Consider the following 26260-nt stretch of genomic DNA (forward strand, 5'->3'; position numbering starts at 1 on the left):
ATTGCAAGACCTCGCTCGTTTATCAAGTTAAAATTTATTAAAAATTTTTGCTCATCTTGCAAAACACTCGCATACCAAGTTACTCGTAATCCAAGGTACCACTGTATTTGTTGACATTGGACTTGAACTTCTGTAGATTGTAATTTTCAGGAAATACATATGAAGGAAGGTTGTTCCAGAAAACGGGAGTTGAATGAATAAATGAGGAAGACGAAAAGTTGGTTCTGTGGGTTTGAAGTTGGACAGTAAATGGATGTTGGCTGGTGGCGGCACGTGTTCGGACTGTTTTTAAAGAGAGAGCAGGAATTATAGAAGCCAATTCAGAAGAACAGTGCCCATGGAAGTATCTGTAGAAGAGGCATGCAGCAGAAACAGTACGTCTATGAGAAAGCGAGTGGAGAGACTCTGTTAGAGATGTATCATTAATTAACCTAACTGCCCTCTTCTGAATGGAATCAAGAAGCTTGAGAGAGGTTTTGGGGGCACCACCCCAGATGTGGGAACAATATTCCATGGCAGGGCGGATTTGCGATTTATACAGAGTGAGCAGCTGTTTGGAAGAAAAGTAGTGCCGAGAGCGAAAGAGAAAACCAAGTTTTTTAGATGCAGAGGAAGCAATGTTTGTAATGTGCTTGTGCCAAGAGAGATTAGAAGTCAGGGTAATCCCCAAAAGAGATATATCATTTTGCCTAGAAATCGGAGTGTCACTAAAGATAAGCATAGGAGCAGAAGAATCCTTTTTGCGGGATATAAGACAAGACTGGGTTTTAGAAGGGTTGAAATCAACTAAGTTGTCTTTGCCCCACTGGAGAATTACCCGAAGATCGGCATTTAAGGAATTGGTAGCAGATTTTCGAGAAGTTGAAGCTGATTGGGCAGGACAAGGTTTCTCAAAATGGAAAGTGGAATGCAATGTGCTATCATCGGCAAAACTATGGATAGGATTTCCCGTTAATGGAAGAAGGTCATTAATATACAAGAGGAAAAGAGTGGGGGAAAGAACTGAACCTTGGGGCACACCGGCATTAGTGGAGAAGTTAGAAGACAGAGAGCCATCTACCATCACCCTCAGTGAGCGATCAGAGAGAAAACTGGATAACCAATTACTAAAAACAGTTGGCAAACCATAAGATGGAAGCTTGTTTAGAAGACCTTTATGCCAAACACGATCAAAAGCCTTTGAGATGTCAAGAGCAACTACCTGGGTTTCACCGAACATTTCCATTGAATTAGTCCATAAATGGGTAACATAAGCCAGAATATCACCAGTGGATCGACACTGACGGAATCCATACTGGCGATCGTTGATCAGACGGAAGGTTTCTAGGTAGTTTAAGAGTTGGCGGTTAATTGATTTCTCCATTACTTTAGAAAGAGTAGAAGTAATTGTAATGGGACGATAATTGGATGGGAGGGATTTGTCACCCTTTTTAGGAACTGGCTGGATATGAGCAAATTTCCAAGCAGAAGGAAAAACACCTTTGGAATAAGAAAGTGAAAAAAGGCGGCAAAGAATAGGAGTAAGTTCAGGAGCACAGGTTTTGAGAACAAGTGGAGAAATACCATCAGGACCTGGAGCTTTCTTAGTATCCAGATTCATCAAAATCCTTCTGATATCCTTTTGACGGAAGACCACAGGAGGCATTGAATGGAGCATGTTGGCAATGGTGGGAGGAGTTTTACCAAGATCATTAATACATGAGCTGGAAGAAAAATGGGATGCTAGCAGGTCAGCTTTATCCTTGGCTGAAGTGACAACAGAACCATCTGGTTTGGACAGAGGTGGGAGCAGAGATGGGCAAAAGTTGCGGCCAATAGCTTTGGCAAGAGACCAGAATGCTCGGCTACCATTAGGGCAAGAAGCAAGTTTTCTACTCTTAGCCTGTTCAAACTCTAGTTTGGACTGATTTATAACTGCTTTACAATTGTTGCGAGCTTTGGTGTAGGCAGAAAATGAAACTGAAGAATTAGAAACAAGCCAATTACGATATGCAGCATTCTTCTCTTGAACAGCCTTAGCACATTTATTGGAAAACCAAGGTTTAGATAAAGGACGAGATTTTAAAGTGGAGTGTGGAATGAAGGATTCCATTCCTGCAAGAATAATTTCACTGACACGATCTGAACAAACGTTGACATCAGAAGTTTTGAAACAGTAATCCGACCAAGGAAAAGAAGAAAAGAAGTCTTGAAAGTCATCCCATTTTGTATTCTTGTAATGCCAAACAACACGAGGTTGGGAATAGCCATGAGATAAAGGTTCCATTGGAGAAGAGACAATCACCAAGTTGTGATCTGAAGTGCCTAAAGGACCTCTCACTTCGAGCGTGTACTTAGAAGGGTTGTTTGTGAGAAAAAGATCAAGCGTATTGGCTGTATGATTAGGATTGTCCGGAATTCTTGTAGGTAAATGAACAATCTGTGCTAGGTCATTAGTAATTGCAAAAGCCTCAGCATCACGACCTGCTGGGTCGGTGTGACTAGAAAACGGAAGCCAGCTGGAGTTGTGAACATTAAAATCACCAAGGAAAATTACCTCACTGTTAGGAAAGTTGGACTGGAGAAAGTCAAGTTGCAAAGAGAGGAAGTCAAAGAGCTCCAAGTGATTAGTGGAGTTGGGAGAACGGTAGAGACAACAGATGAATTTGACACAATGAGGTAGAGAGATTTTAAGCCAGAGAAGATCGAAGAGAGGAGATTCCAAATTTCCAAGTCTCTGACAGGGAATATCAGAACAGACATATGCACAAGTACCACCTTTGAGGCGAAAGGAATCATACAGCGAATAATTTGGGCATCTGAGATGAGCAGTAGTTGAATCAACCGATAACTGAGATTCTGTCAGAAAAAGTACATGGGGTTTGGCAGACTGCAAGTGGAAATGGACATCGTTGAGATTAGAATTGAGACCACGTATATTTGTGAAATGAATTAGGAAGTCCTTGGGAGGTTTAGCTCTTTTCGCAGATAAGCTTGCTCTATTATTTTGACAATTCATGGTGTATTCAATAGGAAGAAAAAGTGGGTGGGACATGCTGTATGAAGTAATGAAATTTTTGGATATGGCGTACACGTGGTAAGAATATACCCAGATCCTTGACATAACGTGGCCTCGACAATGCTCCCTGCATACACACTACTCGGATTCTCTCCAATCACTATCTGGCAGAGTAGAGGTAGCAAAATTATACACTAGCTGATCCGGAAGCCTCCTAGAGAGTTACCAATAGGTTCGGTCCGGTGTACTAACTAGCGGCCGGCCTGCGAACACCGTTTTAGAGCTGTACCCTCGAAATGTAAGGAATATTGGATCTTGCCACGACGTTCATCATAACTTCAAGAGTCATCAATCATACTGCATGATGGAAGAGATAGGGAAGGGTTGACCGGAACTTAGCTCTAGAGACTAAACATGGGTTCCACCACTTCAAGCCTCCAATAAGCAAAGTGGTGGTATTTCACTGGTTGATGAGAGGCATCTACCACCTAGTACTGCCTGGTAACATAGAGGGGCAGCATTCCTCTATGTGGTGTGGGCGCCACACCTCGACCCCTGCTTACGTTGGTTCACACCTGGGTGGTCACCCACCATGTACTTGTACATGGAGGTTATACCCAGGATTACTAACAGTCCCACCATCGTGAAGGTGCAAGCAGAGGATTTGGCTGTCACAGACCGTCCGGACTTTGCCGAAATTGGGTCCACTTGACTTGAGTGTCACCCGAATATCAGTTCCTTCAGCGTTTTAGACTTCCAGGTAGCAAGTACAGCTTGTCTGGCATATCTGAGAGAATGTCTGTGACAACCTCAAGGACTTGTTCGATTACCAAATGTTTATTTTGTTTAATATTTTGTAATATTAAAAATAAATAGTTTCTATATTTAAAATATTGAGTGAGAAAACATGATAATACACTGTATTTTTTATCATGAACTTTTTACCTTGGAAACTTCATACATTACAACATATAGAGTTGAAATTGGGACTTAAGAAACCAAACCTAGTACAGGGCAAAACTTCTTATGCGGGAATTTCTTATCCAGGTTCTACTATATGTTTATTTATATCTTGTCCTCTCACCTTCATCTTAACTTTTGTTTCTTGTCATATTGACAGTCTTATTGTATTTTTGTATAAATGGAAAATAAAATTTACTATGGTTTTTTTTTTTTTCCTCATTTTTTTTTTTTTGTCATAATTATTCTTTTTCCCTTCCCCTAATTTCTGTAGAAGTCTTACCTTAGTCTTACTAACTGCAGTTTTTCTGAATGCGATACTGTTCAAGAATATATCCCTTGCAGTTGGTGAAGGGCTGTTGTACTATTCTTGTTGCAGCTCCTTCCAATTCTGATGTCAAAGGTAAATTCTATAGCCAGATAATACATCCATGGACAACTCATAAGTCAGAGCTTCCCAACATAAATCATGACTGCTGTTTAGGATTGAAGACTAGCCCTATATATATATATATATATATATTTATTTTTTTTTTTTATTATTATTTTTTTTAGTGTTTTACTGGGTGATAAAACGACACTATCGGTTATAAATATGTGTAAGTAAAATATCAAGGCTCACATTAAGGAGCTAGAAAAAGGATCCTCTGATAATTTATAGCTTTACTGTGTGGTAACTGTAGACAGTACTAAATGAGTTCCAAATGCTCCCTTTCCTGATTTTTTTGTATTGTGATTATGTGACCGAAAGTAAAGTCCAAATCAAAATCCTTTGTCTGCACATTTGAATTATATTCTCAAACTTGAGTCATAAGTGACCATTCTGGGTATGTATTTCTAGGAAGTCTAGAAAACTTTCAGTAGTTAACAATTGATAAAAGTAATTGAGATTTGTCATTTTTAGGCATTTACCCAGGCTATAGTAAATGCGTGCAAATGTTGAATTGCAATATACAGGCATACCTCGGTTAACGTTACCTCTGATAACGAAGCTTCGATATAACGAAGTCCGCAATTTCAAGCCCCATTTAACATAAAAAAAAATATTCCAGTTTAATCACCTGAAATCTAAACAAACTGAAGAAATTACGGAAACCTTTGGGGCTTCTCGTGGTTGGTTCGAGAAATTTAAAAAACGGGCCAGGATTCATAGTGTAAAATTAACAGGAGAAACTGCAAATAAGTTTCCAGAAAAACTAAAGGAAATAACTGAACGTGAAAATTTTCCACCAAATTCGGTGTTCAGTGTTGACGAAAACGGTTTGTTCTGGAAACGGCTACCAACAAAAAGCTTTATTTCTATTGAAGAAAAATCAGCTGCTGGGTTCAAAGCAGCCAAAGACCGTTTAACGTTACTCTTTGGATCAAATGCCTCTGGCGATTATAAATTAAAATTGTTATTAGTTTACCATTCAGAAAATCCGAGGGCGTTAAAAGGTAACATAAAAATGAATTTACCTGTAATATGGAAAGCAAATAGAAAAGCTTGGGTTACCAAGAGTTATTTACTGATTGGTTTGTTAACCACTTTTGTCCTGAAGTAAAACGGTATTGTCAAAAAAACAACTTTGAAGAAAAAGCTCTTTTGTTGTTAGACAATGCTCCGGGACATCCTACTGATCTTAACACGTTGGACACATGCATTCCTGTCAAAGTTGTGTTTCTTCCAGCAAACACAACTTCCCTGATTCAGCCATTGGATCAGGGAGGAAAAGCATCATTTAAAGCTTATTATCTGCGTCGAACATTAAGCAATTTAACTGAACTAGAGGATAAAGAGGAAATGACAGTTAAAATTTTTTGGAAAAACTACACCATTAAAAACGCAATTGAAAACATTGATAGTTATTGGAAAGAAGTCACTAAGAAATGCTTAAATGGAGTTTAGCGCAAAATATGTCCAGAAGTTGTACTAGAAGAAGAAAATAACATCCAAGAAATTAGAAATGAAGTTATCCAGATGGCTCAATCAATAGGTTTCGAAAATGTCGATGAAGAGGATGTTAGAAATTTATTGAATGCAGAAGATGATGGTTTTTCAGTGGAAGATTTAGAAAATCTTGTTAGCAACGAAGACAAAGATAATGAAGACGAAGTTAAAGAAGTTCCTGCCGAAAAAGTGTTAACAACCAAAGATTTAAAAAGGTGCTTAAATGACATTGAAAAGGTTTTAAATTTTTTTAGTGAAAATGATCCTGATTTAGGAAGAAGTTTTATTGTTAAGCGATCAGTGTTAAATGCAGTAACTCCGTATAGGTAATTGTTAAATGAAAAAAAAAAAAGCATAAGCAATCAACTTTAGACTCATATTTTAAAATGAGATTTCACTTTGTATGTAAGTTGACTGTTTATTTAATAAAACTTTTCTTTGTTCGAAAAAAAAGCTTTTCATTTTCTTTAAGTGGGAACGTATCCCTATTCTGGCCATAGTATTTTTACCTCTGAAAACGAAGTTTCGCTTAACGAAGTAATTTCGTGGAATGCATCCTATTCGTTATTCGAGGTATGCCTGTATATATATATATATATATATATATATATTTTTTTTTTTTTTCTCTACTTCTCTAAATGCATGAAAAATTAGCAAATCCTAGTTTTTAAAAACTCCACTTTTGTATGAAACAGTTAAACATTTAAAAAGTAGGATATAAAAAGTTCCAATACTGAATTTTTATTTAAATAAATATAATATTTATGCACAGTTACACAGCATATTAAAATAATGACTTTGGTATTAACACATTTTTCTTCTCAATTTTATAATTGCAAAAGAGCTTCTATGCAATAATCTTTTTTAAACTTCCTTGGATGTAGTTATCATAGCCGCCATAACTTGTGCATCACCAGAATATTGTCATCCTTTTAATGAGTTCTTTATTTTGAGAAAATAATGAAATAGTGCAAATGAAGTCAAATGGGCCTGTGGTACTGGATTCCATGATTAAAGGGTAACAATACAGCATATCCAGTGAGAAAATTTTTAAATTTTGTCACTGGATACGCTGTATTATTATTCTTTTAACAGTGCAAATCTTGGGTAAATAAGGAGAATGTTGTTAAGAGAGTTACGGTCCTTGGAAAGGTATTCAGAAATTGTTTCCTGATGAGCAGGAGCACCATATTCAAGGTTAATTTCCAATTTTTTCTTTATCAGGTGTCTTCTGATCACATATTTCAAGTGCATAATGATTTCTAAGTACATAGACTTTTTATCAGTTGGTTTAAATTCATAATGAGTTTTGTCCTTTAGTCAAAAAAATAATTCTGGCATAACTTTATCTTTAGACCTGTTAATACAGCTTTTTTTATTTATTTATTTATTTATTTCATTCTTGGAAACATTAGGAGACTTCCATTGAGAGACTGTAGCTGAGTGGTCAGGAGCAAGTGAGTAGTGGACCATGGTTCAAGTCTGTGACTGCTAAATATGATTGACAATTGTATTTCATGATTTATTGTAAACTCCACTGACTTGGTAGTTGTGCTGGAGTATAAACAAGAATTTTTTTTTTTTTTTTAGAATTGGTGTTTTGTCTGTGGGTCATAAATTCAGCTAGTTCTTCAGTTAAAAGTTCATCCCCTGATTCTGTTTGATCTGCTTTTAAAAACTTGGAAACAAAGAAGTTGCATAATCTTGTTGTGTTTAAAATATCAAATATGAAGGTTTGGCAACTATCATATGATATTCCAACTTAAGAAGCTAGCTTCAAATTCTTATTGGATGATCAGCTCAAATAATGCCAGCTTAGATGACAAGTCTGTCCTTTGTTGACATACCAGTTTTTCCACATCTGGTATTATCCTCAGTGATATTGTGCCAATTTTTAAAGTATTTGAACCATTCAAATTATGGATATCTTTGTTCAAAAACAATTTAACCATAGATTTTTTTTTTCCCCCAAAAAGTGAAAAAAAAAAAAAAACCCTGGAAAATTACTTGTCTACAACAGATAAAACTAAACTTTTGCACATGTTAAATCAAAATACCACCTACTATTTATAAATTAAAATAGTTTTCTTATTCAGTAATATATTTTTTTTTAAATAAATTCACTCCTTTTTGTGATTATCTTTGTATTAAAAATAACTGCACTGTTTGAGATTATTGCATTAAAATTTTTCTCTCTATTCTAGGGTAGAAAAAGTCAGTGGAGCTTACAACTACAGTGATTTCCAAGAATATATATATTTTTTTAATGGAATTGGATTTGAACATGCAGTGTGCATAACTCTGTACTTTCTTGCTGACCACTGGACTGTAGTCATAAAATGAAATAATGGATTCAGTCAAGAGGCATTAACCTTCATGTCAATAAAAGCTGTATAAAACTGAAATTGGAATGAGAATCAGTTTGAAAAAACTTTCTTCGAAATTAGATATTCACTAAAATTAAAAAGGAATGTTCAAAATTAATAACTATGATATGAAATAAAGAAAGAAGCTGACCCTAGTAAATTAAACATTCAAATTTAACATAACTCAGCAATCACTGCTTATTAAAGTAATGTATTGTGGGAAGTTTATTTACTTGCCCTTTTGATAGTCATTTACTCTAAAATCATCCACATGGTTATATTACTTTCTATTTATTCTTAATTAATTTATTTAGAATAAAAGGTTTTAAGTGATTTTGGTCTTGACAACATTCTTTTGTATTTACCATGAAAATAAGTTGTAAATGGTCAAATAAAATTGAAGATTTGGAATTACTAAACTTGTAAGAGGTACATGTTTTGGTATGATGTCATTGAACATACAATACTAATTCAAAAGAATTGGAAGGATTTTTTAACAAATAATATGAAATTATTATTCAACTTAACTTTTTTTTTGAAATTATGTTATTTCATTGCAGTACACTGACATCTAATCAGATAATTACCTTTTTATATGACGCAGATGCACCTTCAGCCTAATGACCACAGAGCTGTTAAAGAGGCAATTGATGAAATATGTACTTTTGAAGGTATAAAGCATCCCAATTTGGTCCGGTACTATGGAGTAGAGGTTCATAGGGTATGTGGACTTCATGATGAATTAGTTCATTTCATTTTTAAGATAGTTTTTCTTATTGTAAAAAAAGTGGCTGTATATAACTTTTGAAAATATGACTTACTTTTTTAAATATACGTAAAATATTTAAAATTGTCTTTTTTTTTTATTAGAAATGACAGAATTCAATAAACAAACCATCAGAGTAACTTAAAATGTACACAAATCCACTGACACAAGATCATAATTTTAATCCAAAATATCCCACTTAAAAACTCAGTCTTCCAAGAACAATAAAATTATGTGTGAGAGCAATTTGGAAAAGATCTCTGGTGTTGCATTTTCGAAAGGTAGTGAGATACAAAAAATAAAATAAAATCGGGTAATTAGAAAGATGTAGTCAGCATAATATGAATATTCAGATATTTATCCCAACATTGATGAAAGTTTTGAAACCTTGCTGCAGGAATGTGTTATGACATAGGTAAGGCCAGTATTATGCTACTGATAGATACTTGTTATTTTTAAGAGGGGGAAAAAATTGTGTTGTGTACCATAAGAAATGTCAAGCATTTCTCTAATTTCTTTTACAGTTACACAACACTTCTTTTTTTTTTTTTTATGTGTTCAGCTTCTGCAGCTTTAACAGCAGTGTTTGCTAGCAACCAGGCCATTTTCCATTCTGCAAGTTGCCACTTTTTAGAGAGGCTTGGGTTTGAATCCTGTTGGCACAGTGGAATTCTTAAAGGCCTTGTCACTCAGAGCTGTGGTTAGCCACTTTCAGGAGCAGATTTTTCCCTCCTGACTTATTCCTTATTTTTTAAACTGCAAAACACACAAATTGACCCCTAAACATACTCTTTCTCTTATATAGACATAATAGAAGAAGAGCTATTTTATGGAGCATCATATTTTCTGATATGATGCTCCATGAAACCGATTAATTATTTGATTTTTTTCAAATAATTAATGGGCAATGAAAGTTGGCCTATAGACACAGTTATATGGACATGGAAAATCATATGATATAGATTACCATTGGAGTTAGCATATCATGATCTGACAAAATGATTACCAAAAATGGCAAAGAAGAAAAATGCATGGGATACATACAAATTAACACGTGACACAGAAGCCCATGATAGATACAAGTTGATCTGTAACCAAGTTACAAAGGGGGTTAGGCAGGCGAAGGCAGATTACGAGAAATCTTTGGCAAGGGATGCAAAGAAAAACAGCAAAGAGTTCTTTACTTATGTAATATGTACAAGTACTCTAGAAGGAAGGGATGAATCAGATTGGTCCACTTGATATCGATGGGTCAACTATTGATGATCCTGCTCAGGTAGCTAACAAACTAAATGAATATTTTGCATCGACATTCACACATGAGGAGTTATTCAGCGAGCGGAATGCCAGAGGTGTATTCAACTCTGGCAGTAAGCTAGAGAGTCTTGTAATAACTGAGAGTAAAGTGGAGGAGAAATTGTTGAAGATAAAGACAAGAAAGGTACCTGGGGTGGATGGGATCTATCCAGTTATATTAAAGGAGGCAGCAAAGGAAGTAAGCAAACCCTTAGCCATAATTATGAGAGATTCCTTGGACTCAGGGGAGGTACCCGTAGACTGAAGATGTGCAAATGTGACCCCAATTCACAAAGGAGGATCAAAGGCTGACACAAGTAATTATAGACCTGTGAGTTTAACTTCTGTTCCAGGAAAATTAATGGAAGCACTGCAGGATCATCTAGATAAGACTTCAGTTATAGCTCGGACACAGCATGGTTTTGTTAAGGGGAAGTCTTGCCTGACCAATTTGATTGGATACTATGATGCAGTCACAGAAGAACTGAATGCAGGGAATAACTTTGATATTATATACTTGGATCTTAGAAAGGCTTGTGATACATGGAAGACTGCTGCACAAATTGGAGCAGTGTGGCATTGGAGGCAAATTGCTGCTAGGGATAAAGGGGTGGTTGAGGGAGAGAAGACAGAGAGTGGTAATCAATGGACACATGCTGCTGCAACAGGATCTGAAAAGATTGAGCAGATGGGCTGAGAGGTGGCAAATGAAGTTTAACATTGACAAATGTAAAGTACTACATATGGGAAACAGCAACCCCAGAGCAATGTATCAAATCCGTGGGTCTACACTGACAGTGGTAGAGAATGAAAGGGACCTGGGGGATGGTTGTGCAGGCGGATATGAAGTTCTCTGATCAGTGCAGACAGGCTGCAAGAGTAGCTCATGGTGTATTGTCAATGATATATAGGAATTTTTCTAGCAGGGATAAGGAGGTGATTATTCCCTTGTATAAGGCAATGGTTAGGCCACACCTAGAGTACTCTGTACAGGTCTGGAGGCCTCATTTCAAGAAGGATGTAGAGCTGCTAGAAAGAGTACAGAGAAGGGCAACAAGATTAGTGAATGGAACAGAGGGGTGCTCTTACGAAGAAAGGCTTAAGTTTTGAAATTAGTGTCTGGAGACTAGGCACCAGCGAGGTGATCTGATAGAGGTATATAAAGCCTTGAATGGTTTGAGCATTCTCAATGCTGATGGGATTCTTCCTCTTGCTCAGAATAATCACCTGAGAGGGCATAAATTCAAATTAAGGAAAGACAGATGTAGGATAGATGTGTGGAAATTTGCCTTTAGCCAGCGGGTGGGTGGTTGGTGGAACAGACTTCCATCCCTTGTCGTGTGAGTTGATAGCCTAAATAAGTTTAAGGCTCAGCTGGACAGGTATTTCGAACGAAGAGACGGGTGAAGTGGAAGTGGGTTTTTTTTTTTTTTCTGCTGATACTGCATAAGCTTGCTTTTTTTGCATCAAATGCCTCTACTAATGCCAATGCTAAAAATTTCTAAAAACATGAAACTTCTCCCTTTTTTCAAACAGTCAGCATCACTCATTAACACTTTTTTTTTCAGATATTGCTGCTTCCACACAATCATAATTTCTTTTTGGATTTTTCTCTATTTCCTGCTGCTCATAGAAACAGATGACATCTCACATTTCTTTTTTGTTTATGTATTCCGCCACCTCCATATTTGGTGTTCACGGGCTTGAACCCCGGTCTTTATCAAGAAGCGTGTGCTACACACTGCTGCTCCTGCTCACCTGGCTACGGAGGTGCCTCGAACATGCTGCTGTAGAAAACAGTCATCCTATAAATCCAGAAAAGTCTTGCTAGTGTGCAAGTGACCAACCCACAAGTTCCAGTCAATATCTGGAGGGTTAAAATCCCCCATTATAAGACATTCTGATTTAGTGGCCCACTATTTCTCTGCACAATTGCTCATTATACTCATCAGATTCATTGGGACTATAACACACACCTACTCTCATTTTTCCTTTCCCAGTGCTTATGTCACACCAAAAAGACTCAACATTGCATTGTCCAACAACGTTCGGGTGACACTCAAGTCAAGTGGACCCAATTTCGGCGAAGTCTGGACAGTCTGTGACAACCAAATCCTCTGCTTGCACCTTCACGATGGTGGGGCTGTTAATAATCCTGGGAATAACCTCCATGCTCAAGTACATAGTGAGTGACCACCCAGGTGTGAACCAACGTAAGCAGGGGTCGAGATGTAGCGCCCACACCACATGGAGGAACGCCGCCTCTCTATGTTACCAGGCAGTACTAGGTGGTAGAAGACTCTCATCAACTGGTGCAATACCACCACTTTGCTTATTGGAGGCTTGAAGTGGTGGAACCCATGTTTAGTCTCTAGAGCTAAGTTCCGGTCAACCATTCCCTATCTCTTCCATCATGCAGTTTGATTGATGACTTTTGAGATTCTGATGAACATCGTGGCGTGATCCAGTATTCTTTACATTTCGAGGGTACAGCTCTAAAACGGTGTTCGCAGGCCGGCCGCAAGTTCGCAGGCCGGCCCAAACTGGACCTAACCTATTGGCAACTCTCTAGGAGGCTTCCGGATCAGCTACTGTATAATCTTGTTACCTCTACTCTGCCAGATAGTGACTGGAGGGAGTCCGAGTAGTGTGTATGCGGGGAGCATTGTCGAGGCCACGTTATGTCAAGGATCTGGGTATATTCTTACCCTATCTACGCCATATCAAAAATTTCATTACTTCATACAGCATGTCCCACCCACTTTTTCTTACTATTGAATACACCATGAATTGTCAAACTAATAGAGCAAGCTTATCTGCGAAGAGATCTAAACCTCCCAAGCACTTCCTGATTCATTTCACAAATATACATGGTCTCGATTTTAATCTCAACAATGTCCATTTCCACTTGCAGTCTGCCAAACCCCATGTACTTTTTCTGACAGAATCTCAGTTATCGGTTGATTCAACTACTGCTCATCTCAGATGCCCAAATTATTCGCTTTATGATTCCTTTCGTCTCAAAGGTGGTACTTGTGCATATGTCTGTTCTGATATTCCCTGCCGGAGACTTGGCAATTTGGAATCTCCTCTCTTTGATCTTCTCTAGCTTAAAATCTCTCTGCCTCATTGCGTCAAATTCATCTGTTGTCTCTACCGTTCTCCCAATTCCACTAATCACTTGGAGCTCTTTGACTTCCTCTCTTTGCAACTCGACTTTCTCCAGTCCAACTTTCCTAACAGTGAGGTAATTTTCCTTGGTGATTTTAATGTTCACAACCCCAGCTGGCTTCCGTTTTCTAGTCACACCGACCCAGCAGGTCGAGATGCTGAGGCTTTTGCAATTACTAATGACCTTGCACAGATTGTTCATTTACCTACAAGTATACCGGACAATCCTAATTATACAGCCAATACGCTTGATCTTTTTCTCACAAACAACCCTTCTAAGTACACGGTCGAAGTGAGAGGTCCTTTACGCACTTCAGATCACAACTTGGTGATTGTCTCTTCTCCAATGGAACCTTTATCTCATGGCTATTCCCAACCTCGTGTTGTTTGGCATTACAAGAATGCAAAATGGGATGACTTTCAAGACTTCTTTTCTTCTTTTCCTTGGTCGGATTACTGTTTCAAAACTTCTGATGTCAACATTTGCTCAGATCGTGTCAGTGAAATTATTCTTGCAGGAATGGAATCCTTTATCCCACACTCCACTTTAAAATCTCGTCCTTTAACTAAACCTTGGTTTTCCAATAAATGTGCTAAGGTTGTTCAAGAGAAGAATGTTGCATATCGTAATTGGCTCGTTTCTAATTCTCCAGTTTCATTTTCTGCCTACACCAAAGCTCGGAACAATTGTAAAGCAGTTATTGAACAGTCCAAACTAGAGTTTGAACAGGCTAAGAGTAGAAAACTTGCTTCTTGCCCTAATGGTAGCTGAGCATTCTGGTCTCTTGTCAAAGCTATTGGCCGCAACTTTTGCCCATCTCTGCTCCCACCTCTGTCCAAACCAGATGGTTCTGTTGCCACTTCAGCCAAGGATAAAGCTGACCTGCTAGCATCCCATTTTTTCTTCCAACTCATGTATTAATGATCTTGGTAAAACACCTCCCACCATTCCCAACACACTCCATTCAATGCCTTCTGTCGTCTTCCGTCAAAAGGATGTCAGAAGGATTTTGACGAATCTTGATGCTAAGAAAGCTCCAGGTCCCGATCGTATTTCTCCACTTGTTCTCAAAACCTGTGCTCCTGAACTTACTCCTATTCTTTGCCGCCTTTTTTCACTTTCTTATTCCAAAGGAGTTTTTCCTTCTGCTTGGAAATTTGCTCATATCCAGCCAGTTCTTAAAAAGGGTGACAAATCCCTCCCATCCAATTATCGTCCCATTACAATTACTTCTACTCTTTCTAAAGTAATGGAGAAATCAATTAACTGCCAACTCTTAAACTACCTAGAAACCTTCGGTCTGATCAACGGTCGCCAGTATGGATTCCGTCAGTGTTGATCCACTGGTGATATTCTTGCTTATGTTACCCATTTATGGACTAATTCAATGGAAATGTTCGGTGAAACACAAGTAGCTGCTCTTGACATCTCAAAGGCTTTTGATCGTGTTTGGCATAAAGGTCTTCTAAACAAGCTTCCATCTTATGGTTTGACAACTGTTTTTAGTAATTGGTTATCCAGTTTTGTCTGTGATCGCTCACTGAGGGTGATGGTAGATGGCTCTCTGTCTTCTAACTTCTCCACTAATGCCGGTGTACCCCACAGTTCTGTTCTTTCCCCCACTCTTTTCCTCTTACTATTAATGACCTTCTTCCATTGACTGGAAATCCTATCCATAGTTTTGCCGATGATAGCACATTTCATTCCACTTTCCATTTTGGGAAACCTTGTCCTGCTCAATCAGCTTCTATTTCTCGAAAATCTGCTACCAATTCCTTAAATGCCGATCTTCAGGTAATTCTCCAGTGGGGCAAAGACAACTTAGTTGATTTCAACCCTTCTAAAACCTAGTCTTGTCTTATATCTCGCAAAAAGGATTCTTCTGCTCCTATGCTTATCTTTAGTGACATTCCGATTTCTAGGAAAAATGATATATCTCATTTTGGGATTACCCCCCTGACTTCTAATCTCTCTTGGCACAAGCACATTACAAATATTGCTTCCTCTGCATCTAAAAAACTTGGTTTTCTCTTTCGCTCTCGGCGTTACTTTTCTTCCAAATAGCTGCTCACTCTGTATAAATCGCAAATCCGCCCTGCCATGGAATATTATTCCCACATCTGGGGTGGTGCCCCCAAAACCTCTGTCAGGCTTCTTGATTCCATTCAGAAGAGGGCAGTTAGGTTAATTAATGATTCATCTCTAACAGAGTCTCTCCACTCGCTCTCTCATAGACGTACTGTTTCTGCTGCATGCCTCTTCTACAGATACTTCCATGGGCACTGTTCTTCTGAATTGGCTTCTATAATTCCCGCTCTCCCTTTCAAAACGGTCCAAACACGTGCAGCCACCAGCCAACATCCATTTTCATCTTCTTCATTTATTCATTCAACTGCCGTTTTCTGGAACAACCTTCGCTCATACGTATTTCCTGAAAATTACAATCGACAGAAGTTCGAGTCCAATGTCAACAAATATCTTCTTTCATCTTCTCAACCTCCAACCCAAGCACGATAATAAGTACTATAGGTTCTAATACCTCTAGTGTTTGGGGTTTACATAAAAAAAAAAAAAAAAAAAAAACCATCAATTGGATGTGTACCTCCTTTGATTTTGTGTGTTTCTTAACTAACAGCATAGCCCCTCCTCCCTTTCTGTACACATTGTACTCCCCAAATTCGAATTCTGCACCGCTTATATCTGTGTGACACCATATCTCTGATATCCCAACAATAATATCTGCCTTTCATGTCTTGACTAGCACTTCAAGCTCATCAAATTTATTAACTATACTCCTAGCATTGGTGCACATGCACCTGTTTCTTGCTTAGTTACTCTAATACAGCCCATGTATTTACTTGTTCCACTATGACTACCAGCAGTCCTGGAAATCTCCATTGCCTTGCTTTCCATGCTGCTGCTCATTCTATTAGAAGCAGTGCAAGAATCACTTTTGCCTCTGCCTCAGCCACTGTTAAACTTTTAGTCTTTGTATCCCCGAGGCTAGCAGTTTTCCAACTCACCTCACACTGCCTCAATAGCATCAGCAAATATACTTGCACCCTTTCTGTTTAAGTGTACTCCATCCCTGTAGAAGCAGTCTCTCCTGTCAACAAGCATAGACTAGGCTGAAAGAAATTTGTGTAATTATCATTACTGTCACACCAAAGAAGGCGTAGGAAATATTTACCAAAACATTTGTGTTATTTTTTTCCCAATAGTATAAACACTAGAGGAATAGTTATTTCAGAAGGTTAAATGCTTAATTGTAGTCTTGTCAAAGTATTCATGTCCAGTTATTGTTACTAAATGGACTGATCACCTTTACAGTATGTTACCATGATGTGGTGATCTTATGGTACCATGAGTGGAGCTAATATAATATACTATAAAAGAGACTTGAAAATACTAAAATATAGAAAGAAATAGACACAATAGGCATTGTATGAAGGTAGCACTGGATTTATGGTACTCTTCTTTTTTTTTTTTTTTTTTTTCCCCCTGATGTTACTTTTGCTTATGTCTATCAGCATCCTCAAAAAAACTGACTGTTTGGAGTTGCTAACCTGACATTAGCTAATTGAGACACTACATCATTGGTCATCTGTGAGCAGTTACAGAGGACACTAAATGTAGCAAAGTCATTAAATAGTGAATACTTCCCCCACATAGTTATAGAACAAGTGCATTAAGTGAAAGCTTGACTCTCAGAGTGAAGACTGCTTTGTCAAGCAAAGAGAAATAGCTATGCATTCCTTCAAAACAAAGCTGGAAGGGTTGTAATATCAAAAACCTTACTTAATGGATATGTTGTGTAATGCCATCATCTGTGGGCAGTCTTCTGGTTTATTCTGCAAACTGCATAACTTTGTGCAGTAGGCTGTTTACCCCAAATCTAGTTTCCTTATGTAACCGGTTTACATAAAGTCTACAAATGTTACAATACCACTTGTCTTAAAATCAAACTAACATCAAAAGATGTAATTTTTGAAAATGTTGACTAATTTTATGTTTTTAAAGCATAACATCTTTTGATATTATCTATCATTAGGTTCCTTCTGTTCCCATACTTTTTGTTTTAATTCTATATATTTATCATTTTAGGCAGAAATGCTTATATTTATGGAATACTGCAATGAAGGATCATTAGAAAGTGCTTCACAGCTACAACTTCCAGAGTCTCTTGTTCGCAAATACACTAGGCAGATTTTGGAAGCTGTTAATGTACTTCATGAGCATGGAATTGTTCACAGAGATATAAAAAGTAAGCATAAGTATTTTTGAATGAAATTATGACCTCCCCAAATTTGAATCAAAAATAACATATTACATGTTTGTTTTCAATACTACGTTTGTGCAATTGTTAGTATACTCGAGTGACATGAGGTTTTGTTAAATATGTGCTATATGACAAAAGTATCTAAACACCCCTGGTAGTTGAAAAAAATGAACATCATCTGCCTTATTCATTTGTCAAGAATAGGTTTGAAATCAATTGCAATTATGTTACGAGTAAGATCATTGAAATACAATATATGGTAGCATGGTGACTTCCAACAGGGAGCTATCATAGGATATCTTATGCAATCAATCTTGTCATGCCATTGTAGCAAAACTGCAACATCATCTTACTCTCCAGAGTTCCTGGTCCTGAAAGAGAAATCAAAAACAAACATTTAATTTCACATCATAGAGTTTGTTACCAATAAAACAGCCATTTACCATATAAGTGCTCTTTGACCACAAGACATCCATTATGAAATGATTAAGATTTCTCTGATTCTTTTCCACCTCCCTTTTTTTGTTAGATGTCTTGAAAATGTAACTCTATTTATCTTGATGTTTCTAAATTCATTTATAATTTGCACATTCACTGTGATGTAAGTTTAGTCCTTTTTCTTCTTATATAATTTCAGAACTACATTTTTTATATAATTCCAGATCTGTATTCATCTCTAGGTTTTTTATGTTTTGTGCATTTACGACTTCCATTAACTTATTTACTGTTTGCACCGTTACAACAATGTAATGTTAGTTCTCTTTTCATTTCTTTTCACTTAATATAAATTTAGAACTATATCTTTATGTAATTTTCATTCTATATTCATCTCTAACTCCATCTTTATTTATCTTTCACACATTTACCACTGTAATTTTTTTATTTAAATTTCAGATCTATATTTGTCTCTATTGTGTCAACTGTCAAAATACATTCCATATATATAGAATAGGTTTTTTGCACTTATTAGCATGAATTTTACATTAGAAATAGACACTATGTTGCTGTTATTTTTTGCAATTCTGGTGGTTGACACCTGATGAAGACACTGGGGTTGTGAGTTGTACATCAACATCCTTTCTTGATTAAATGTATATATTTTGTATGTATTTTACATTTTTTTTTTTTACCTGTCCTTTTTCCTCTCTTTCCCCTTTCCCTTTTTATCTCTTCTCATTATTTCTTACTTGCTCTTTTTCTCTCCCTTATTTCTTTGTTTTTCTTCTCCATTATTGAAATTCAGCATTGGCTGCCTGGGACTGCATCAGCTTACTTTCTTACTTCCTTTCCTTTTATTCATTTTCATTTACACACAACCTTTTTTTTTTGTTATTGTTGCAGGTTAATTGGGCACATTTCCCACCCAGCATGAACAGGAAACACACACATACCCATATGCAGTCATATCTTTTACTCATTTGTTTATTCATATATATATATATATATATATATATATATATATCCAATATTTAAAAAAATAATAAAAAATGATAAATAAAACATAAGCTAGTAGCATGGCAAAAACTGTAGAGCGAAAATTAACATAAAAATAACCCAAAATAAAACAAACGAACAGAAAAAGGAGAGTAAAGGTAAGATGTAAACAGTAGCCGAAAAACCCTTATATAATTTCGCACTTTAAATCCAATTATTAAAAAACCGATATAAATTTAAAATAATGCCAATTACATAATAATTTAGCGGTACCCCCCGAGAGGTACCGGTTCCGAAAGACGTGAAATATCACCAGAAAGGGTTAAAGGAACTACTAAAAGATAACAAAATCAAAATAAAATAGACTGACCATTATGCCCCATATCGATAGAGGACCATGAGGCCAATAATGGTCATGGAATCCGTTCGTTTGTTTTTTTTTGGGTTATTTTTATGTTAATTTTTGCTCTACAGTTTTTGCCATACTACTGGCTTATGTTTTATTTTTTATTTATTTTTTAAAATATTGGATATATTTTGGCTTTATATGGAGCATTTGCGTGTCGCTGCCTCTAATAAAAGCTCAATATTTATTTATTTTATTATATTTTAACTTTTGTCATTATTTAAATATAATTCAATGGTAGTAATGGGTTGAGCAGCGCCTGTGCCGCCATCTATTTTGCTTTCTCTTCTATATAAGCTGGTTCAGCTCACATTATGTCAGTGGTGTGGCTCTGCTTTAGAGTGCTGTCTTCTATAATTTATTTTTCGCTGCATAAGGACCACCGCCGTGCAAATCATCTGCATTGGTGGATCGATCGGAGGGGAAAGGGTGGATTGGTACTTAGATCTTTTCACCTTTGTGATGATTTGTATAGCGATTGAAATGCAGCGAATTATGATATCAAAGGGGTGGGGGTGAATATGGACTGCCCTATCTCTGTTGATGGAATTATATTCTAAAGAAAAAATCCACAAACTCTTGAGCCATTTCTGCTGCCAATACCCATGTGAACGATTGACCATGACATCATTGCCTGGAGAAATTTGATGGTTCTCTTCCAATAAGTGCTTAGCCACGGTATATTTCCCATAATTTGCGGTCTCTCTTGCTCTAGTACGTCCACGCCCCTGTATGATCTTTAAACCCTCATTCTGTCTCCGCAACACACACACACACACACAACACTCCCACAATCTGGACATTTGATCTCATATAAGATTCCACTTGTACTGTGTGTGGTCTCCACCCCTGGTTGCTGCACACTGTGTCTGACAAGTCCATGATATTCTTGAGATCTGTTCTGTTCATCCTAGATAGTAGGGAATGTATGTGGTATCAGCAGGTGACAACCTCTCTCTCTGCCCATGTTCAGCTTCCCGAATATGTTTGTCCAAAATCTGGGCTAGCAGCATTTTTGGAGTTCCACTGGGATACATCTAATCTCCTCCAAGCTATCCTTGAAGGTGCTGCATTAGAACCCAGTTCTATCCAATAGGGCCCTAATTAGACTATTTTTATGAGTATTGGGCTTGTGCTGTACTGTAATGCAGATCAGCTGAAAAATATCAGTAAGCTAGTAGCAAGGGGATGCAATGTAGAATGAATGAGGAAAATGAATGAGAATGAAAGACAGAATGAATAGGCTGGGCACTGAGTGAAAGAATGAAATAGGAATTATGGTAAAAGGGAATAAATGTCAGTTTAGGTGAAAGAAAGAGTGACTCAGCATGAGGGAAAGAGAAAGTTAATGAGTGTTATGGTGAATGGGAATGAGTGGAAGGGCAAATGTAATTGGCTGAAAGAATATAAAGTTAATAATAACTTACATTACTTTATATATACTAATAAACATTTACTAACAGCACAAACACTATCACTGCATTCTCCTCTGGCCTGCAAAAAATTTGTGGCTAGGCCTGCACCACAACTGAAGAATAACAGTAAGTTGAGATGCCGGAAGAATGAACGAGAGTGTAAGAGTATGAGAGAAAGAATACAAATCATAAATGTTACATTTAAGTATACACTAACTCTAGTTGTTTTAATCTTTTATATTCTTGCTTATTTAGCTTAGCTATTGTGCATTAGTATTTAAATTAACATTACACACCATTGCATTCCCCCTGGTGTGTGAGAAAAGGATGAATGAGTGAGTAAAAAAAAAAAAAAATATATATATATATATAAACTTAACAGAAAAAAAAAAAAAAAAAAAAAAATATATATATATATATATATATATATATATAAAAGAAAAAAGTATAAAAATAGAATGCAAATAGAATGAGAATGCAGATTACGGATGTAGTAAATGTCTCTACCACCCACCCCTGGAAGTGGGGGGAGTAATCTCCCCCCCACTACCAGTTACATATCCTACTCCTGGGGTAGGATGGGCAGTTTGATTATCCTACTGGATTCAACACTTACGTAGACCTGACAACAATCATTGATGGAGACTTACTGCAGCTCCACTGCCGACAAGCCATTTGGCGGTCTGAGCTGGGTACTCAAACTCGATTTCTGCCTTGAATTTATTTAAGCTATCAACTTTCACAACAACAGATGAAAGTTTGTTCCAGCAATCAACAACCTGCTGGCTAAAGGCAAATTTCTGCACATCTATTCTATAACTGTGTTTCCTCAGTTTGAATCTATGTCCCCCACAAGTTTATAATCTGAGCAAGAGGAAGAATGCCATCAGCATTGAGCCTGCTCGATCCATTCCAGGCCTTATACACCTCAATCAGATCGCCTCTCAGGTACCTAGTCTTCACAAGCTGCAATTTGCAAAAGCCTTTAAGCCTTCTTTGTAAGAGCACCCCTTTATTCCCCTCACCAGTCTTGTTGCCCCTCTCTGTACTCATTAAATGATGCTTCTAGACCTTTACACAGTACTCAAGGTGTGGCCTGACCATTGCCTTATACAAGGGGATTATCACCTCCTTATCCCTGCTTGCAAAATTCCTGTATAACATTGACAAGACCCCATGACCTACTCTGGCAGCCTGTCTGCACTGCTCAAAAAACTTCATATCTGACTGCACAATTACCCCCAGGTCTCTTTCATTCTCCACTACCCTAAGTGTAACACCACTGAGTCAGTACATTTCTCTGGGCTTACTGCTATCCATATGCAGTACTTTGCATTTGTCAATGTTAAACTTAAGTTGCCATTTCTCAGCCCATCAACCCAACTTTTCCAAATCCTGTTGCAGCAGCATACTGTCATTACTGTTATTAACAACCCTACCAACCTTTGTATCATCTGCAAACTTTTCCATTAAGCTTGATATACCTTCATCAAGATTATTGATAAATATACAAAACAACAATGGGCCCAACACCGACCCCTGAGGGGACACCACTAATAACATTACTCCATGTAGAGCAGTATCCATTGATTATCACTCTCTCAGGGCTTACAAAACTGAGATCCCAGGATCCTGGTAATTTTTTTCTGGTATTCAAATACCAGTATTGATACAAAAATACTGGTTTCTTGGTACTGATTTAAAAAATAATTGTTAATGATTTAATCATAAAAATGATAAATATTTAGAAAAGTATACGGCAGCAGAATTTGGCAAATAAATTGTTATGCAATTAGATTCTAAAGCTCGTTGGAACAGTTTATCATCCGTGCTTGAAAGCTTTTTTAGTTGAGATATTGTGTGCAGATAGCTTTAATTGATTTAGATTCAAGCATTTATTTTTGTGAGGATGAATTTAATTTATTAGCTGCGGCTATATCTACATTAATTCGTATAAAGTTAGCAGTAGATGCGCTATGCCGCAAAGAAGTAAATCTTTTAACTGCAGATGCTAACATAAAATTTTATGTTAATATAAAATTAGCAGTTAAAAGATTAAAAGATAACTTGTATTTCATCAAGAGTATGATGAAACTCATGTTCTTGGCAATCAAAATGCTGAAATAGCTATTTCAATGCTGTATCCAATTCGGAAACAGAATTAGATACAGCATTGAAACTTCGTACTGCACAGAGGCATACACATTTATCACAGGTTCTTCAGTATTTGCAAAGTGGGACACAATATGATTGGAAATTATTTAGTATTAGTAATGGCCATATATGGTTATTGTTATTTGGTTTTATTTTAGGAGCATTAACAACTAAGGCCATATTGCTCCGGGGATATGCGGTGGTCATTCCTAACCTTTCCACATCCTCTGTATTTGGTGGAGTCACGGGCTCGAATCCCGGTCTAATCAAGAAGCGTGTGCTACGGACTGCTGCTCCTGCCCACCTGGCTACAGAAGCACTGCCATATATGGTGCCAGAAGGCTTAAGGCTTATGCTGCACCAGCAAAAAAAAAAAAAAAAAAAAAGAGTAAAATAATAATAAGAAGAAAAATTAAATAAAATGAATAATTAATTAAAAAAAAAAAAAGAAAATCAAACAGGTAACCTATGCATTTCCCTCCTCCCATAGGTGACTATCCAGCTGACCTTTGACTTTTCCCAAACTGCCCCCCCCCCCCTCCCCAACTTGAATTTATGGCAGCTAGTTCTAGAATCATTTATAACTGTGAAAATTTTGTGCTCATTCACTTTACTTTTTTTCTGGTCAGAGACTTAATACCTCAATCAAGTTTCCTCTAAGGTGCCTAGTTTCCAAGCTCTGCAACCCACATATTCGAAGTCTTTCCTCATATGGATGCCCTTTTTCCAATCTCATCAAGAGAGCTATCAATCCTTTGTACCCTCTCAAGAAACGTGATATCTTTTTTTTAGGTGCGGTCTCCATCCTTGAACACAGTATTCCAAGTGTGGTGTAACAATAACCTTATATAATGGGATTATAATGTCCTTATCTTTACTAGCAAATGTTCCATAAATCATCAATAAGACACCAAGGACCTTCCTTGCAACCTGTCTACAATGTTCGGAGAACTACATGCCTGACCGTATCATAAATCCCAAGTCCCTTTCTTCCACTACTGACTTTAGTTCAACATCACCAAGTATACAAGTTAAATGAGGCTTCTAGACCTGTACACAGTACTCAAGGTGTAGGTTGAGTACTGTATACAGGTCTGGACGCCTCATTTTAAGAATCCCATCCGCATTGAGCATGCTCAAACCATTCAAGGCTTTATATACCTCAATCAGATCACCTCGCAGGTGCCTAGTCTCCAGACACTGTAATTTGCAAAACTTAGCCTTTCTTCATAAGAGCAACCCTTTGTTCCATTCACTAATCTAGTTACCTTCTCTGTACTCATTCCAACAGCTCTACATCCTTCTTAAAATGAGGCCTCCAGACCTGTATACAATACTCAAGGTGTGGCCTGACCAGTTCCTTACACAGGGTGGCCACTGAAAGACTGAAGGGTTTGAAAAAGTCATAACTTGTTCATTTTCAATCTTTTTTATTTTATTTTTTTGCAGGTTATAGAGGATCCCTTGGAGATTAAAATGGCTATGTATGATGTCCAGCAACGAGTAAAACTGATTGGGTTTTTCTATTCCAGTGAAAGATCAGTTATTGAAACTCAGAGAAAATACCGGCAACATTTTAAAGTAAGAGTATCTCTTAGTGATAACATGATTCGGAACCTAATCGCCCGTTTTGAAAGAACTGGATCAGTCGGCGATCTTCCGGGAAGAGGTCCTAAGCGCACTGATGCAGCAGCGGAAGCTGTACGGCAGAGTGTCCTTGAGGATCCATCTGCCTCTACCTGTCGTCGCTCTTCTCGACTAGGCATTGCCAGAACATTGCTTCAGAAGATTCCGAAACTGGATTTAAAAATATTTCCATACAAGATCCAAATGGTCCAAGCTTTACTACCCCAAGATACTCAGCAGCGCTTGCAGTACGCCATTTGATTTCAACACCTAGACAGAGATAACTTTTTGAATAACTTGATAATGAGTGATGAGGCCCATTTTCATTTAAACAGGTACATCAACAAACAAAACTACAGATTTTGGGATACTGAGAATCCCAGGGAATTACATCAGCATCAATTGCGTCCCCAAAAATGCACTGTTTGGTGCGGTGTTATGACTGAAAGAGTTAATGGCCTCTATTTCTTTGAAAATGAGGAAGGTCACCCAGAAAGAATCAACGGGGTCCTGTATAGGAAAATGCTTGAAAATCTTTTACGCCCAGCGGTCAAAGATAATCAGGATTTTTTGGTTCCAACAGGATGGAGCTACTGCGCACACTGCCAGGGTGACGATTGAACGTCCTGCAAGAAATTTTCGGTGAATGAATAATTTCAAAAAATGCTGAATTTGTTTGGCCTCCGCGTTCACCTGATTTCATGGCTCCAGGCTTCTTTTTGTGGGGCTACTTGAAAGAACTGGTTTACGTAAATAAACCTCGAACAATTCAAGAACTTAAGGAGAACATTCTAGCCAAAATCCGACGTTTACGACCTGAAACCTTGCGTACGGTCATGGAAAATGCTGTGGAAAGAGCCTGTATTTGTGAGCAGGAAAATCGTGGTCATTTGAAAACTTCATATCTGTCTGCCCAATTAACCCCAGGTCCTTTTCATTCTCTACCACTGTCAGTGTGGTACCATAGAGGTGATAAGTTACTCTGGGATTACTGCTCGGATATCTATAGAGATATCCAAGGATTCCCTCACAATCGTGGCTATAGGTTTACATACTTCTTTTGGTGCCTATGTTAATATAAAGGGATAGATTCCATCCAACCGAAAGGTTTTTTTTTATACATTATTTTCAACAATTTCTCTTCCAATTTCTTCTCAGTTATCATAAAACTGCTGACATTGCCATTCCTAAAAAATTCCTCATGTCTGAACGTAGATGAAAAATAACTATTCAGTGAGTCAGCAATCTGAGCAGGATCATCAACAATTAAGCCATTCCTATCTAGTGGACCAATGTGATTCATCCACATCCTAATGTTTTTAAGTAAGTGAAAATATGGTGTCATTCAGGCATAAGTGATGCTGAATTTGAAAATGATGAGTACATTCTATACAGGAAGGATAGACAGGAGAGGTGGATGGATTATGCTCTTAGTTAAGAAGCATATTAAATGTAAGG

At 37.3% G+C, this 26260-nt stretch overlaps 1 protein-coding gene across 1 annotated transcript in view; it reads left to right on the plus strand.

Moving 5' to 3' along the window:
- Positions 1–26260, plus strand: part of LOC150091336 (mitogen-activated protein kinase kinase kinase 4-like) — a 350375-nt gene that overhangs the window by 291195 nt on the left and 32920 nt on the right. The window contains exons 20-21 of the mRNA XM_090390030.1: positions 8859–8975; positions 17593–17752. Coding sequence (XP_090246156.1) covers positions 8859–8975; positions 17593–17752 — 277 coding nt within the window. The remainder of the gene's footprint in view (positions 1–8858; positions 8976–17592; positions 17753–26260) is intronic.

The sequence above is a fragment of the Mastigoproctus giganteus genome, chromosome 1, assembly GCF_048544385.1.
Source record: "Mastigoproctus giganteus isolate SK-2022 chromosome 1, ASM4854438v1, whole genome shotgun sequence".
NCBI classification, from domain to species: Eukaryota; Metazoa; Arthropoda; class Arachnida; order Uropygi; family Thelyphonidae; genus Mastigoproctus; species Mastigoproctus giganteus.